This window comes from Salvelinus fontinalis, chromosome 15, assembly GCF_029448725.1.
Source record: "Salvelinus fontinalis isolate EN_2023a chromosome 15, ASM2944872v1, whole genome shotgun sequence".
NCBI classification, from domain to species: domain Eukaryota; kingdom Metazoa; phylum Chordata; class Actinopteri; order Salmoniformes; family Salmonidae; genus Salvelinus; species Salvelinus fontinalis.
In genome coordinates this window covers 7,097,620-7,114,611 of record NC_074679.1, presented here as the reverse complement: position 1 = coordinate 7,114,611, position 16,992 = coordinate 7,097,620, and the positions used below count along the sequence as shown (strand labels likewise).

At 44.4% G+C, this 16,992-nt stretch overlaps 1 protein-coding gene across 1 annotated transcript in view; it reads right to left on the bottom strand.

Annotated features, from left to right (window-relative positions):
* LOC129811350 (heme-binding protein 1-like) overlaps positions 1-16,770 on the bottom strand; it is a 35,309-nt gene extending 18,539 nt beyond the window's left edge. Inside the window, exons 1-2 of the mRNA XM_055862583.1 lie at positions 16,104-16,770; positions 7-101 (exon numbers count right to left, since the gene is read on the bottom strand). Of these exons, the coding sequence (XP_055718558.1) occupies positions 7-101; positions 16,104-16,353 (345 nt within the window). The 5' untranslated portion in view covers positions 16,354-16,770. The remainder of the gene's footprint in view (positions 1-6; positions 102-16,103) is intronic.
* Positions 16,771-16,992: the final 222 nt, after the last annotated feature.

Sequence of the window (16,992 nt, the reverse complement as noted above, 5' to 3'; positions counted from 1 at the left end):
ACTTGCCTTCTCCTTACGCGTGATGAGGGTGAAGGGCACCTGCTCCCGGTCGTGTTGGCCGTTGTTGTTGCTGGTAATCTGCTGGATGGGCTCAGCCATATCTGTTTTGGTGAGAGAAACAAAAAGACTTGGTTAATTTCTATTGAGTTAAAATCAAGAGGTTCAAGTAGGGTCGACAGTCTGGAAACTTCACAAGTTTTGTCAGGGGCTGTATGCTTGTTGACAATGCTATAGTCCTACTAACTAGACAATATGTTCTTACATTTCCTGACTTGGGCTCTATAGATTCAGAAAAACTGGTATTATCTGCCAACCTGCCTAATAGAGGTCAAACGAGTCAAGGCAAATGTAGACCCCTGTGGCATGACTGAAGTACAAGACGTCTCGGTTTCCTCTTGCAGTCTATAGACGATAGTGTTCAATCTAAAGACCATACATAGTGTTACAGCTTCTCCAATAACTCATGACTAGCCAGCTTCTCCTGGTGATGGCGTGACAAAGGCTTTGTCATGTCAGCCAGGGAACAGTGCCAGTTTGTCAGTGCTCATAAATGTCACTCTGGTAGAGGGGAGGGATGCCAAGCTGCCCAAGGTAGACACACACAGCCAACAGTATGCCATGAAATTACTCTACTGCACTATTTCTCTGTAAACACAGCAAGCAACAACTTCACCTCTTCGACATTAATAACGACAAATTCCATCGACTTTCCTCCCCGTTATATCTGTCGTCAAGGGGCTGTGTTCTCTAGCTGCCCACCTCTCCCATTCAGCAGGACTACTAATGAATGTAGGCTATCCTTCCTTGGCATTGAATACCAACCGTGGCTGGACAAGTATCGGTTCTCTGGCCCTGCTATTTAGTCGGTCACACCATGTCCGTGTCTGGCTGCAGCAGGCATTACCCACACTGATACCAAACAGCTATCTTGAATGTATGAATAATAGTTATTAAAAATACCCTGGAATTTATTTTTTTAATCTTATTTACTCTGTCAAGTTTCAACCCCTGGTATCATATAAACACACATAAGACACAGAACAATGCATAGAATTGCAGGAAATTTACTTTAAAACAGCAACATGGGTTGCAAGGTGGGGGGTTTGTTACTAGGCCGATAAATTACATTATCCATCTGGACCTTTGCCACCTAGGAAATTTATGTGACCGGACCTTCTCAAATAGTACTGGAGTATTCCTGCACTATACTACCATCAGTATCTGACAGTCTCACTAGCCTGAATCTAGGGCAGGGGTGTTGAACATACGGCCCACAGGGTGTCAAACCTCCAGCCCGTGAGGGGGTAAGAGACTAAATGTTGAACTAAAATTCTGAGATGATTATTTACATGTCTTAGGGCATTCAGAACATTCTTGCAAAACAGAAGAATAGCATACCAGATATATCTGGGGATTAGCGCCATTGCTAAATGTCTGGACAAATGATTCAAGTGCTGTTTTGTGTATTTGTTTATGCATTGTTTGTCCAGTTGCTGAGTCGTACTAAGCTCTTGGGATCAGATCGGAATGTCAACATAGCAACTGGAACAATGGCTCTAGAGAAATCCACATCTAGATGGCCCATTTTTATTATGGCTGACTTTTGTCTGTTTATGGAGCCTGAAGTTGAGGTTTGCTACATGCACCCTTGTATTGGCTCTCGGAGCTGACGGTGCCATCGACACATGAATATTCTATCAGGGCTATTTTAAAATGCTTTTTATTTACTGTAAGAATTGTAACCAGCCTAATTGAAAGCAGCACAATAGGGACTTAGAGGGATCATTCACCCTATCAGATTAGGGCAATTCCAGAGTGACAGACTCCGATACAAAGTTGCGGTAAGAGAATTTGTTTTTTTGCCGTTACGGTTCAAGTAAATGTTGTCTTGTAACCTTTTCAGTGGAAATTGTTACAAGTAGTCCTTGTGCATAGATTTGTATGGTTTGTTTGACTTTGCAATCATTGGTTTTTGATCAAAAGTTTGGAAACCTACTCTTTCAAGAATTTCTTTATTTTTACTATGTTCTACATTGTAGAATAATGGTGAAGACAACCATGAAATAACACATATGGAAACATGTACTAAGCAAAAAAAAAAAAAAAGGTGTTAAACAAATCAAAATGTTACATTTGAGATTCTTCCAATAGCCACTCTTTGCCTTGATGATAGCTTTGCAGACTCTTGGTATTCTCTCAACCAGCTTCATGAGGTAGTCACCTGGAATGCATTTCAATTAACAGGTGTGCCTTAAGTTAATTTGTGAAATTTCTTTCCTTAATGCATTTGAGCAAATCAGTTGTGTTGTGACAAGTTAGGGGTGGTATACAGAATATAGCCCTTTTTGGTAAAATACCAAGTCCATATGATAGCAAGAACAGATCAAATAAGCAAAGAGAACTGACAATCCATCATTACCTTAAGACATGAAGGTCAGTAAATACGGAAAATTAAGAACTTTGAAAAATTCTTCAAGTGCAGTTGTAAAAACCATCAAGCGCCATGACGAAACTGGCTTTCATGAGGACAGCCACAGGAATGGAAGACCAGAGGATATGTTCATCCAGCCTCCAAAATTTCAGGCCAAATAAATGCTTCAGAGTTCAAGTAACAAACACATCTCAACATCAACTGTTCAGAGGCCTTCATGGTCATATTGCTGCAAAGAAACCACTACTAAAAGGACACCAATGAACATTACACTGGTAGAAAATTGTCCTTTGGTCTGGAGTCCAAATTTGAGATTTTTGGTTCCAACCCGCCGTGTCTTTGAGATGTGATTTGGGTGAACGGATGATCTCTGCATTGGTCTTTCCCACTGCGAAGTACAGAGGAGGTGGTGTTATGGTGTGGGGGTGCTTTGCTGGTGACACTGTCTGGGATTTATTTAGAATTCAAGGGACACTTAACCAGCATGGCTACCCCAGCATTCTGCAGCGATACGCCATCTCATTTGTTTTTCAACAGGACAATGACCCAACACACCTCCAGGCTGTGTAAGGGCTATTTGACCAAGAAGGAGAGTGATGGAGTGCTGCATCAGATGAACTGGCCTCCACAATCCCCCAACCTCAACCAAATTGAGATGGTTTAGGATGAGTCGGACCGCAGAGTGAAGGAAAAGCTCCCAACAAGTGCTCAGCATATGTGGGAACTCCTTCAAGACTGTTGGGAAAGCATTCCTCATGAAGCTGGTTGAGAAAATGCCAAGAGAGCAAAGCTTTCAACAAGGCAAATGGTGGCTATTTGAAGAACCTCAAATATACACTGCTCAAAAAAATAAAGGGAACACTAAAATAACACATCCTAGATCAGAATGAATGAAATATTCTTATTAAATACTTTTTTCGTTACATAGTTGAATGTGCTGACAACAAAATCACACTAAAATGATCAATGGAAATCAAATTTATCAACCCATGGAGGTCTGGATTTGGAGTAACACTCAAAATTAAAGTGGAAAACCACACTACAGGCTGATCCAACTTTGATGTAATGTCCTTAGAACAAGTCAAAATGAGGCTCAGTAGTGTGTGTGGCCTCCACGTGCCTGTATGACCTCCCTACAACACCTGGGCATGCTCCTGATGAGGTGGCGGATGGTCTCCTGAGGGATCTCCTCCCAGACCTGGACTAGAGCGAGACATGATGTCCCAGATGTGCTCAATTGGATTCAGGTCTGGGGAACTGGCGGGCCAGTCCATAGCATCAATGCCTTCCTCTTGCAGGAACTGCTGACACACTCCAGTCACATGAGGTCTAGCATTGTCTTACATTAGGAGGAACCCAGGGCCAACCGCACCAGCATATGGTCTCACAAGGGGTCTGAGGATCTCATCTCGGTACCTAGTGGAAGTCAGGCTACCTCTGGCGAGCTACATGGAGGGCTGTGCGGCCCCCCAAAGAAATGCCACCCCATACCATGACTGACCCAAACCGGTCATGCTGGAGGATATTGCAGGCAGCAGAACGTTCTCCACGGCGTCTCCAGACTCTGTCACGTCTGTCACATGTGCGTGTGAACCTGCTTTCATCTGTGAAGAGCACAGGGCGCCAGTGGCGAATTTGCCAATCTTGGTGTTCTCTGGCAAATGCCAAACGTCCTGCACGGTGTTGGGCTGTAAGCAGAAGCTAGGATATGGGCTGTAAGCACAACACCCATCTGTGGACGTCGGGCCCTCATAGAGTCTGTTTCTGACCGTTTGAGCAGACACATGCACATTTGTGGTCTGCTGGGAGTTCATTTTGCAGGGCTCTGGCAGTGCTCCTCCTTGCACAAAGGCGGAGGTAGCGGTCCTGCTGCTGGGTTGTAGCCCTCCTACGTCCTCCTCCCTGTCTCATGATGTAAAGGCCTGTCTCCTGGTAGCGCCTCCATGCTCTGGACACTACGCTGGCAGACAAAGCAAACCTTCTTGCCACAGCTCGCATTGATGTGCCATCCTGGATGAGCTACACTACCTGAGCCACTTGTGTGGGTTGTAGACTCCGTCTCACGCTAGAGTGAAAGCATCACCAGCATTCAAAAGTGACCAAAACATCAACCAGGAAGCATAGGAACTGAGAAGTGGTCTGTGGTCACCACCTGCAGAACCACTCCTTTATTGGTGGTGTCTTGCTAATTGCCTATAATTTCCACCTTTTGTCTATTCCATTTGCACAACAGCATGTGAAATTTATTGTCAATCAGTGTTGCTTCCTATGTGGACAGTTTGATTTCACAGAAGTGTGATTGACTTGGAGTTACATTGTGTTGTTTAAGTGTTCCCTTTATTTTTTTGAGCAGTGTATTTTGATTTGTTTACCCTCACTAGGGTAGGGGGCACTATTTTTACCTCAGGATGAAAAGCGTGCCCAAAGTTAACTGCCTGCTACTCAGGCCCAGAAGCTAGGATATGCATATAATTGGTAGATTTGGATAGAAAACTCAAAAGTTTCCAAAACTGTTAAAATAATGACTGTGAGTATAACAGAACTGATATGGCAGGTGAAAACCTGAGAACAATCCATCCAGGAAGTGTTTAAAAAAGAATGTTTGTAGTTTTCTATTGAATGCCATTAACTTGGGACTCAAATTGCACTTCCTATGGCTTCCACTAGATGTCAACAGTCTTTAGAAATTGTTTCAGGCTTGTATTCTGAAAAATGAGGGAGTAAGACCACTTTGAATGAGTGGACACTGCAGTGTCCCAGAGGTTTTCATGCGCACGACCGAGAGCACGCCTTTCTTGTTTTCCTTTTATATTGACGAAGCTTTTGTCCGGTTGAAATGTTATTGATTATGACTAAAATCAACCTGAGGATTGATTATAAACATAATTTGACATGTTTCTAAGAACTTTACTGATACTTTTCGGATTTTTCGTCTGTCTGTTGTGACTGCCTTTGAGCCTCTGGATTACTGAACAAAACAGAGGTTTTTTGATATAAAGAGGGACTTTATCAAACAAAACAAACATTTATTGAGTAAATGGGAGTCTTGTGAGTGCAACCATATGAAGATCAAAGGTAAGTGATTCATTTTATCACTATTTCTGACTTGTGTAACTCCTCTACTTGGCTGGTAACTGTTTGTAATGATTTGTCTACTGGGCGCTGTTCTCAGATAATCGCATGGTATGTTTTTGCCGTAAAGCCTTTTTGAAATCTGACACCGTGGTTGGATTAACAAGAAGTTCATCTTTAAACCGATGTATAACACTTGTATGTTTTATGAATTTTTATAATGAGTATTTCTGTTTTTGAATTTGGCGCTCTGCAATTTCACTGGATGTTGGCCAGGTGGGACGGTAGCACCCCTAGAGAGGTTAACACTTTTTTGGTTACTACATGATTCCATATATGTTATTTCATAGTTTTGATGTCTTCACTATTTTTCTACAATGTAGAAAATAGTAAAAATAAAGAAAAACCCTTGAATGAGTAAGTGTTGTAAAACTTTTGGCCGGTAGTGTATATTTTAAAGCGAAAAAGTCATTGTCACTCTTACCATGGAAATACATGGAAATGTATGAAGAGGGATTGATCACATACTAGTGCTAGGCTATAGCCTATAACAGTATATAGCCTAACCTTTAATCAGAAAGGTCAATAAGCTTAATATTTCACTTTGTTGGTATAAAGTTGAGCAAATCAAAATGCTGTCAGTGTTTCGCTAGGGCGGTAGTGACAACGGACACAAGGCGATGGTACTAAATTAACTAAACCTTGAATGTGGTTCACAGCCCACGAGAAGGGAGGGGGAGGTTGAGCAAAGAGGTTAACCCACACAGTGTTTTAGAACAGGATTTATTAGCCCAAGCTTTCCCTCAAACAGAGCAGGTTAAACTATAGCTAATCCGTTGAGTCAGAATGTCCCAACGATGGCTCCATGCTAAGTCTCCAATTAGTTAGTCTGAGAAGAGAGGGGGAACAGGCAGGAGCCCCAGACCCAGTCTACCCAGAACTCATTAAGCAGCATACCCTAGAACATCATTTATCAGTCCTCATCACTCAATGTTCAGCAGCCTACACCAACCAAAATAGCATTCATTTCTACCCTGTGGCTCTGACACTAGCCTACTTCAACTCAACTTGGGAGGGTCTGTGGATTTGTCCAATAACAACCATATGTTTTACTAGTGTGTCCTGCTGAACATACTGGACTCCAGTGAAAACCTCATATCTACACTGAACAAAAATACAAACGCAACAATTTCAAATATTTCACTGAGTTACAGTTCATTAGGAAATCAGTCAATTGAAATAAATGAGGCCCTAATCTATGAATTTCACATCACTGGGAATACAGACATGCATCTGTTGGTCACATACTTTAAAAAATAGTAACAGGTACGGGGTGTGGATCAGAAACCTGTCAGTATCTGTTGTGACCATTTGCCTCATACACATCTCCGTCGCATAGAGTTGATCTGACTGTTCATTGTGGCCTGTGAATTGTTGTCCCACTCCTCTTCAATAGCTGTGTAAAGTTACTGAATATTGGTGGGAACTCAATCCAGAGCATTCCAAACATGCTCAATGGGTGACATTAATTTCCCATTACATGGGTTACTGTAAATAAATTAATTATGGTGCTTAGAACTAGGGCCGGGACAAAACCAGTATCGCGATACTCGTTGGGACATTTTCAGCTTCCAGGAATTGTGTACAGATCCTTGTGACATAGGTCTGTGCATTATCATGCTAAAACATGAGGTGATGAAGCAGATGATTGACACGACAATGGGCCTCAGGATCTCATCACGGTATCTCTGTGCATTGAAATTGCCATAGATAAAATGCTAATTGTTAGTTGTCCGTAGCTTATGCCTACCCATACCAAAATCCCACCACCACAATTGGGCACTCTGATGTCAAAGTTGTGATCATCAAACCCTTCACCCACACAATGCCATATACGCCGTCTGCCAGGTACAGTTGAAACCAGGATTAATCCGTGAAGAGCACACTTCTCCAGTGGCCATCGAAGGTGAGCATTTGCCCACTGAAGTCGGTTACGACACCGAACTGCAGTCAGGTCAAGACCCTAGTGAGGACGACGAACACGCAGATGATCTTCCCAGTGATGGTTTCTGACAGTTTGTGCAGAAATTTTTAAGTTTTGCAAACCTGCAGTTTCATCAGCTGTCTGGGTGGCTGGCCTCAGACGATCCCACAGGTGAAGATGCTGGATGTCAAGGTACTGGGCTGGTGCAGTTATAAGTGGTCTGCGGTTGTGAGGCCGGTTGGACGTACTGCCAAATTCTCTAAAACAACGGAGGCGGCTTAAGGTAGAGAAATTAACATTAATTATCTGGCAACAGCTCTGGTGGACATTCCTGCAGTCAGCATGCCAATTGCATGCTGCCTCAACTTCAGACATCTATGGCATTGTGTTGTGTGACAAAACTGCACATTTTAGAGAGTCCTATTGTCCCCAGCACAAGGTGCATCTGTGTAATGATCATGCTGTTTAATCAGCTTTTTGATATGCAACACCTGTCAGGTGGATGGATTATTTTGGCCAACATTTGAGAGAAATAAGCTTTTTGTGCATTTGGAAAATGTAGGGATCTTTTATTTCAGCTCATGAAACATGGAACCAACACTTTACATGTTGCGTTTTATATTTTTGTTCAGTTTATCTTGAACACCATTAGTACTATGTTCAGTTTATCTTGAACACCATTAGTACTAGTCAGGCTCAGAGGTTGGGACTTTACTCTGGGGACAGCTGCATAGACAACACAGTCTGGGTGTACCTTTTTCAGTCCTCTGCTGCGGCTGGCCGCCTGATGCACACCCAGTCTGCATTCCAGAGGCCCTAGAAGTAGGTCAGGTACAACTTGCCTCCGTTTCCACTCTGCACCGGGCAGAGGCAATCTGGGTGCAAATCTGGTCACAGTTCAACCAGCCTGACTGTGAGCAACAGGAGCTCTATCACTTGACTGTACGTACATTTAGTCCGCTGCAATCTGCATTCTAGCTTTAGGATTAATTGGGTCACTCAGTGTTGCCTCATGTTAACCTCGGGCAGGGGCTTTACATTCAGGCCATGGTAAAATTGTAAACATAAGTGTCTTATTTTAACCTGGGGTTTGTGAATGTGTCATTTTTCAGCCATTCCTGTATTCTGGAATGTATAGATTATAATTTTTCCCCAGAGGTAGTTTTTTCTTTCTTTTTTTCTCTCGATACTGGTATTGCCACAGCCCTACTCCAAACACTAACTGAAAGCATAAACAATTGAAATGTTGAACTTACTCCCTCCTTAAAGAAAAAAAATATTGAAAGCAATGTTTCAGGCTCTGTAAATAGCTTCACTGTTTCCTACCCTACCTCTGGGGGAAAATAACCTATACATGCTGTACGTACAGTCAAGTGATAGAGCTCCTGCCACAGCTTGGAAAATAAATACATGTGACTCTGGATGACAACAATTGTTTTTTCCCAACATTATGGCTGTTTTCCTAAAGAAGTGAAATCTGCGAGTTTGGTTATTTTGCAACAATACTAACGAGTATCATTCTGGCCCTAGTTGTAAGTACCATAATCCATTCATTCATTTACATTGGCGTACAGTTATTCAGGGCAGGTGGGGCTTGCCTGTTTTGCATGTTATTTTGGCATTAAAACAAGTCACATATCAGTTTGCAAACAAAGTAAAAAAATATATATAATGGAGTTAATAAAGCCACATACACAAGAAAACAAAAGATACCATGTTTGTAAGGCAGCTCCAAAATGCAGATGTTTCAGCCTAGCTCAGTGTTTGTGGGGCAAGCCAGCAAAAAATAGGAGCGTTGCTCAGTGTTCTGTCACTCCTGGTGACACTACGTCACGGCCAAGTAGTAAGGGTAGACATCAAATTCAAGCCCTTTGGCTCCTGCCACAGAATTACATTAGTAGTGCCCTTCCAAGAAGGCTCAAGGTCATTGGCCACAGATAAAATGACATCAAATCACATTATATGTACAGTAGCTTTGATTGGACAGATCACATCAAGATTTTACTTTCAAAATCTTAGCTAGGAGTCATCATCATGAATCAATTCGACAATCTACTGGCAAATCCTTTTTAATCCTCGTCATATGAAGAGAAATTATAGATAAAACGTATCGGTGCTCATCGGCCATTATACATAAACATTACACAACCAGTTGGAAAGGAATCGGTGACGGTGGCTAACTGCAAGCATTGCAACTGGGAAGTCGGGAATAAACGAGCTCAGACTGAGAAAAAAACATTTTGAACGGTCATCCAAATCAGAATTATAAATCCGGCCTCTTTCTTTAATGACAAAATTTGCCCACGAAGGACCGCGGCAGCACCTTCCTGTTCAACTGAGCACATCACAACAAGGTGAGTCCAAAAATGTCTTGTATGCTGCTGCATAAATAATGTAACATGCCAGGGAGATATGCATACTGTAGCTAAGAAAGTAATACTAAGTGTATGTTGTGTAGTAAGCTGTTAGTAGCCCATGTGCCTCACCCTAATAGTTTTGTCTATTTTCACCTCATGTTACTGTTCTGACTCTGTGGTGCACATGTAGCCTTTAACCTCTTTTTGAGAAATGTAATCATTGAATATTGTAAGAGCTTTCATTGTCTGCTTATATGCCCCCTGTAATTTATCCTACAGTTCTGACTTGGTGTACAGGTAAAAAAAACACTAAGAACGGCCCATGTTCTGAATTTTGTCGCTGTTCATTTCAAAAGAGCTGAACAAATAGTTATATTGACTACATCCATCCTGGCTCGCTCATTAATGTCTTAATCAAAATTACAGATTGCCAATTATCCACTTGTCGGCGCCTTATGCCATAGTTTGTACATCTCAATTGTCAGAAACCACATTTGTTTAAGCAAGTCAGCCATATCAGCTGTGTTTTTTTTAAAGGCAGTAAATAAGGCTGATTGAACTGTTTCGCTGCCAGACAAATCTCCGGTGATAGCCAGGTGTAGTAGTGGTAAGATATTGGGACAGCTTTATGTAGGCCCTAACTGTTTGTGGGCACCGTTTGTCACCGTTATAGAGCAATTCATGTATTGTTTAGTGTTGTGTAGTAACTTTTCTGGCATTCATCCCACTTTTATATTTTTTGCCCCACCAAGATTTACATTCTAAAATAACCACTGTTCATTTATAGTAACCAAGGCTCCTCATGTAATGGGAAACAGGTCCAAAAGTACCCTTGCATTGTAGTTTAATTGGTTTAATCTCTCGTGGACATTTTTTTTTTTTTTTATCTAGGCAAGTCAGTTAAGAAGAAATTCTCATTTTAGAATGACTCCCTACCCTGGAAAAACCCTCCATAACCCAGGGGACGCTGGGCTAATTGTTCGCCGCCCTATGTGACGATTGTGATACAGCACAGGATCGAACCAGGGTCTGTAGTGACGCCTCTAGCAATGAGATGCAGTGCCTTTGTCACGTTCCTGACCTATTTATGTTAGTTTTTGTGTGTTAGTTGGTCAGGACGTGAGGTTGGGTGGGCATTCTATGTTATCTGTTTCTATGTTGGTTTCGGTTTGCCTGGTATGGCTCTTGATTAGAGGCAGGTGGTTTGCGTTTGCCTCTAATTAAGAGTCATATTTAGGTAGGGCATTCTCACTGTTTGTTTGTGGGTGATTGTCTCCTGTGTCTGTATGTATGTTCGTACCACATAGGACTGTAGCGTTTGTTTGTTTCGTTTCGTTGTCGTCTGTTTCCTGTACGTAAGTTTATGTTTAGTTATGTAAGTTTATGTTCAGGTTGCGTCAACGTCGTTTTGTTATTTTGTAGTTTTGCAAGTGTTTGTTTCGTTTCGTGTTGCCATCATATTTTATAATAAAGATGGCTTATTTCCCTAAGCCTGCGTTTTGGTCTGAAGATCCTTCTCTCCTCACCTCTTCCGAGGATGAGGAGAGCGTCACCCGTTACAGAATCACCCACCAACAAATTAGGACCAAGCGGCAAGGGAAAGCTCGACAGGGCAACAAGGATTTCTGGACTTGGGAGGAAATATTGGACGGGAGAGGTCCATGGGCACAGCAGGGAGAATATCGCCGTCCCAAAGCTGAGCTGGAGGCACGGAGGAGAGCAGAGGCTACCTGGGAGAGGAACCGGAGCTATGAGGGAACGCGTCTGGCACGGAAGCCGAAAAAGCCCGTAAGTAATTCCCAAAAATTTCTTGGGGGGGGGGCTAGGAGATAGTGGGCCAAGGGCAGGTAGGAGACCTGCGCCCACTTCCCAGGCTTACCGTGGAGAGCGGGAGTACGGGCAGGCGCCGTGTTACGCAGTAGAGCGCACGGTGTCTCCTGTACGAGTGCATAGCCCGGTGCGGGTTATTCCACCTCCCCGCACTGGTAGGGCTAGATTGGGTATTGAGCCAGGTGTCATGAGGCCGGCTCAACGCGTCTGGTCTCCAGTGCGTCTCCTCGGGCCGGCATACATGGCACCGGCCTTACGCATGGTTTCTCCGGTTCGCCTACATAGGCCGGTGCGGGTTATTCCACCTCCCCGCACTGGTCGGGCAACCGGGAGCATTCAACCAGGTAAGGTCGGGCAGGCTCAATGCTCAAGAGAGCCAGTACGCCTCCACGGTCCGGTATTTCCGGCACCACCTCCCCGCCCCAGCCTAGTACCTACAGTGTATACACTACGCACTAGGCTACCAGTGCGTATCCTGAGCCCTGTTCCTCCTCCACGCACTCTCCCTGTAGTGCGTGTATCTAGCCCGGTGCCTCCAGTTCCGGCCCCACGCACTAAGCTACCAGTGCGTCTCCAGAGCCCTGAACCCACTGTATCTTCTCCCCCTACTAATCCTGATGTGCTTGTCCTCAGCCCGGTGTCACCAGTGCCGGTACCACGCATCAGGGATAGAGTAGGCTTTGAGAATACAGTGTGCCCTGTCCCTGCTCCCCGCACTAGTAGGAAGGTGCTTATCATTAGCACGGTGCCTCCAGTTCCGGCACCACGCACCAGGTCTACAGTGCGCCATATCCGGCCAGAGCCATCCGTCTCACCAGCGCCATCTGAGCCATCCGTCTCCCCAGCGCCATCTGAGCCATCCGTCTCCCCAGCGCCATCTGAGCCATCCGTCTCCCCAGCGCCATCTGAGCCATCCGTCTCCCCAGCGCCGTCTGAGCCATCCGTCTGCCAGGAGCCTGCAAAGCCGCCCGTCTGCCATGAGCCTGCAAAGCCGCCCGTCTGCCATGAGCCTGCAAAGCCGTCAGCCAGACAGGAGCCGCTAGAGCCGTCAGCCAGACAGGAGCCGCTAGAGCCGTCAGCCAGACAGGATCTGCCAGAGCCGCCAACCAGACAGGATCTGCCAGAGCCGCCAACCAGACAGGATCTGCCAGAGCCGCCAACCAGACAGGATCTGCCAGAGCCGCCAACCAGACAGGATCTGCCAGAGCCGCCAGCGAGCCATGAGCAGCCAGAGCCGTCAGAGCGCCATGAGCAGCCAGAGCCGTCAGAGCGCCATGAGCAGCCAGAGCCGTCAGAGCGCCATGAGCGTCGAGAGCCGTCAGCCTGCCATGAGCGTCGAGAGCCGTCAGCCTGCCATGAGCGTCGAGAGCCGTCAGCCTGCCATGAGCGTCGAGAGCCGTCAGCCTGCCATGAGCGTCGAGAGCCGTCAGCCTGCCATGAGCGTCGAGAGCCGTCAGCCAGCCATGAGCATCGAGAGTCGTCAGTCAGCCATGAGCTGCCCTTCAGCCTGAAAAGGCTAGATACCCAGAACTGCCCATCAGTCCAGAGCTGTCTCTCTGTCCGGAGCTGCCTTTCAGTCCGGAGTTGCCCCTCTATCCTGATCTCCCTCTCTATCTTTATCTACCTCTATAGTCTTATCTATCCCACTGTCTTGGTTTATCTCTCTGTCCCGGTATTGTCATTATTAGATTTGTTATTAGGAGGATGTTGTGGGGGAAGTAAGAGGGTGGACATTCTTGAAGGGAGGGGGCTAGGATGGATTAAGGTGGGGTGGGAACCGCGCCCGGAGCCTGAGCCACCACCGTGGTTAGATGCCCACCCAGACCCTCCCCTAGACTTTGTGCTGGTGCGTCCGGAGTTCGCACCTTGTGGGGGGGGGTACTGTCACGTTCCTGACCTATTTATGTTAGTTTTTGTGTGTTAGTTGGTCAGGACGTGAGGTTGGGTGGGCATTCTATGTTATCTGTTTCTATGTTGGTTTCGGTTTGCCTGGTATGGCTCTTGATTAGAGGCAGGTGGTTTGCGTTTGCCTCTAATTAAGAGTCATATTTAGGTAGGGCATTCTCACTGTTTGTTTGTGGGTGATTGTCTCCTGTGTCTGTATGTATGTTCGTACCACATAGGACTGTAGCGTTTGTTTGTTTCGTTTCGTTTCGATGTCGTCTGTTTCCTGTACGTAAGTTTATGTTTAGTTATGTAAGTTTATGTTCAGGTTGCGTCAACGTCGTTTTGTTATTTTGTAGTTTTGCAAGTGTTTGTTTCGTTTCGTGTTGCCATCATATTTTATAATAAAGATGGCTTATTTCCCTAAGCCTGCGTTTTGGTCTGAAGATCCTTCTCTCCTCACCTCTTCCGAGGATGAGGAGAGCGTCACCCGTTACAGCCTTAGATCGCTGCGCCACTCGGGAGCCCCTACCTAACGTAACTGGCATCGGTCAACAGACTGGGATGCGAATGACAACTTTGATTCCGATGTGCAGATTTTTCCTCATTGATCATTTTGACAAGTCACGATTTCCCAGGTGTTAGCATCCAGTCTTTGTACTCCTTTTTCTTTTCTTTTTTCTTTTCTTTTTTGACAGAGTGGAATGTTAGCTAAACAGACTGGTACCCAGGCTACCTTTACTAGCCACAGGGAGAAAAATAAAACAGAGGTTTCAACGGGGCTTTAAAAGGTGCAATATGAAGAAATCGCTCTGCCATTTCCCAGTTACTAAAATTGTAATAGTTCACCTAATTTCATAAGTGACAAAACAAGCAGTCATTGTACAATCTAAACCACTGTGAAATGTTTCCAATAACCAAAAATATTGTATTTTCAGCTGGTGTACAAAACCGAAAGTAAAAGACACAAAAACTAAACTTAACGGGAAGCATCGAATAGAATAGTGCACATAGAACAGATATACTGCTTCTTTGACTGTCTCAATGAACATGACTAATCTAACTCACATTTCTACGTGAATTTGGTCGGGTCACCCCAAAAAGTGACCTCAAGGTCATGTTACTGCTACAAGCAGCACTTGTATCTTAGGAGGCTACGAATACACGGAGCCCCACATTCTCACTAAGACCATTATTCACAGCCTAGGATTTCCATTAAATTAAGTACATTCTGTTAAATCAATTGCAGTACACATTGTGACCAAGTTACAATAGTACCGTATCTGAGTCACTGCATGTTTGCACTCGTGCATGTTTGCACTCTTGATGTGAAAGTGTCCAATATTTGCGCTCCTGGTGTGAAAGTGTCTAATATTTGCGCTCCTGGTGTGAAAGTGTCTAATATTTGCGCTCCTGGTGTGAAAGTGTCTAATATTTGCGCTCCTGGTGTGAAAGTGTCTAATATTTGCGCTCCTGGTGTGAAAGTGTCTAATATTTGCGTTCCTGGTGTGAAAGTGTCTAATATTTGCGTTCCTGGTGTGAAAGTGTCTAATATTTGCGTTCCTGGTGTGAAAGTGTCTAATATTTGCATTCCTGGTGTGAAAGTGTCTAATATTTGCGCTCCTGGTGTGAAAGTGTCTAATATTTGCGCTCCTGGTGTGAAAGTGTCTAATATTTGCGCTCTGTGTGAAAGTGTCTAATATTTGCGCTCTGTGTGAAAGTGTCTAATATTTGCGCTCTGTGTGAAAGTGTCTAATATTTGCGCTCTGTGTGAAAGTGTCTAATATTTGCGTTCCTGGTGTGAAAGTGTCTAATATTTGCGTTCCTGGTGTGAAAGTGTCTAATATTTGCGTTCCTGGTGTGAAAGTGTCTAATATTTGCGTTCCTGGTGTGAAAGTGTCTAATATTTGCGTTCCTGGTGTGAAAGTGTCTAATATTTGCGTTCCTGGTGTGAAAGTGTCTAATATTTGCGCTCCTGGTGTGAAAGTGTCTAATATTTGCGCTCCTGGTGTGAAAGTGTCTAATATTTGCGCTCTGTGTGAAAGTGTCTAATATTTGCGCTCTGTGTGAAAGTGTCTAATATTTGCGCTCTGTGTGATACGATGTATCCAGTTTCTTGGCTGGTGTACAGCAATTACCTACAATGCACTGTAACCGTTTGTCGGTCAATGTTGACGGCTGTCAAAACAGTGGTGTCGACAATGATTTAATATTGTCACAGGATGCCTACTTGTGAAACAAGTATACTTTATTTGTGTGAGCGAATGACAATGTCTGGCACCCTGAAGACCCCGACTACCTGAATAGTTCTAGTTCGACCTGGTTGGCTGATCTGATCTCCTTCGCAAAAAAAATAGAACAATCGATGAAACGGAAAATAAAAAACAAAGTAGCCAAGATTGCACTTTGTTGTCACAACCAGTGTGGACCGTTTTGTTTATACTGTCCATACAAAGTCACAAGCGAATTGCCCATTCAAACCCCGTATTACTTTCTCAATTCGAAATGTACAGTGAGTGTGTGCGCTTAATACCAAATGCATTACCTCGAGGCACTTCCACTTGGTGTCCCCGTGCGGCGTCCTGCCAGTAGCGCAGCAATCTGTCTTGTTGCTCTTCGTCCTCGATCGTCTCACCCGCCTCTTCCAGACTCCCAGTGCCCGAATCTGACAGCTGGTCTTCCGAAAAAGATTCCAGGTCCTCTAGCGTGATCATACCATTTGAGGAATCGTCGCCGCCTCCACCGATACCGTCGAGTCCACCACCGCCATTCATACGACAATTACCTGTCTCCATTCTCCACTCTTGGAACAGTTATCTAGATATAAAAGTACTCCAAAGCAAACGTGTACAGTAGGACTACTGTTGTGTCTAAATAAAGACCGCTGCTGGTGGTAGTTCAGGGAGCGTTGCGGTAAATTCTGACTCGGGTAAAAATTCGAATTAGGAAAACTTTAAGGCCATTTCTGCTCTAATCTTGACGTTTATTCCGACGCATTAAGCCATGTTCTTTTCTTTATACAACTGTGCAAACTATATTATATTTACAGAAACCATTTCAAACCTGTTATATAACTGTTAACTCGTCGAAGACTGCAAAACAAATACCTAGCATGTCCATACGCGACGCGTTCCATGGACTGTAATGAACTTGATGTTTATAAGACATGACGGACACCGGGCCACTCCTCCCACCGCAATACGGGATGCGAACTTTCCTTTCGTAGGATAGCGGAGGGAAAGTCACTATTATCCGTCGGATGATTGGTTGAGCCTTATTGGGGGCGTGATATCACTACTAGCGTTTACCAAAACAAAACATTGGGGTACAATTTCTATTCCTGGGACAGGGTTGCCATTTTCGTATTTTCTTACAATTTGCCTATTTTGAAAACTATGCCGCGGGTGAAAATGTATTTATTGGTCACGGTGGGT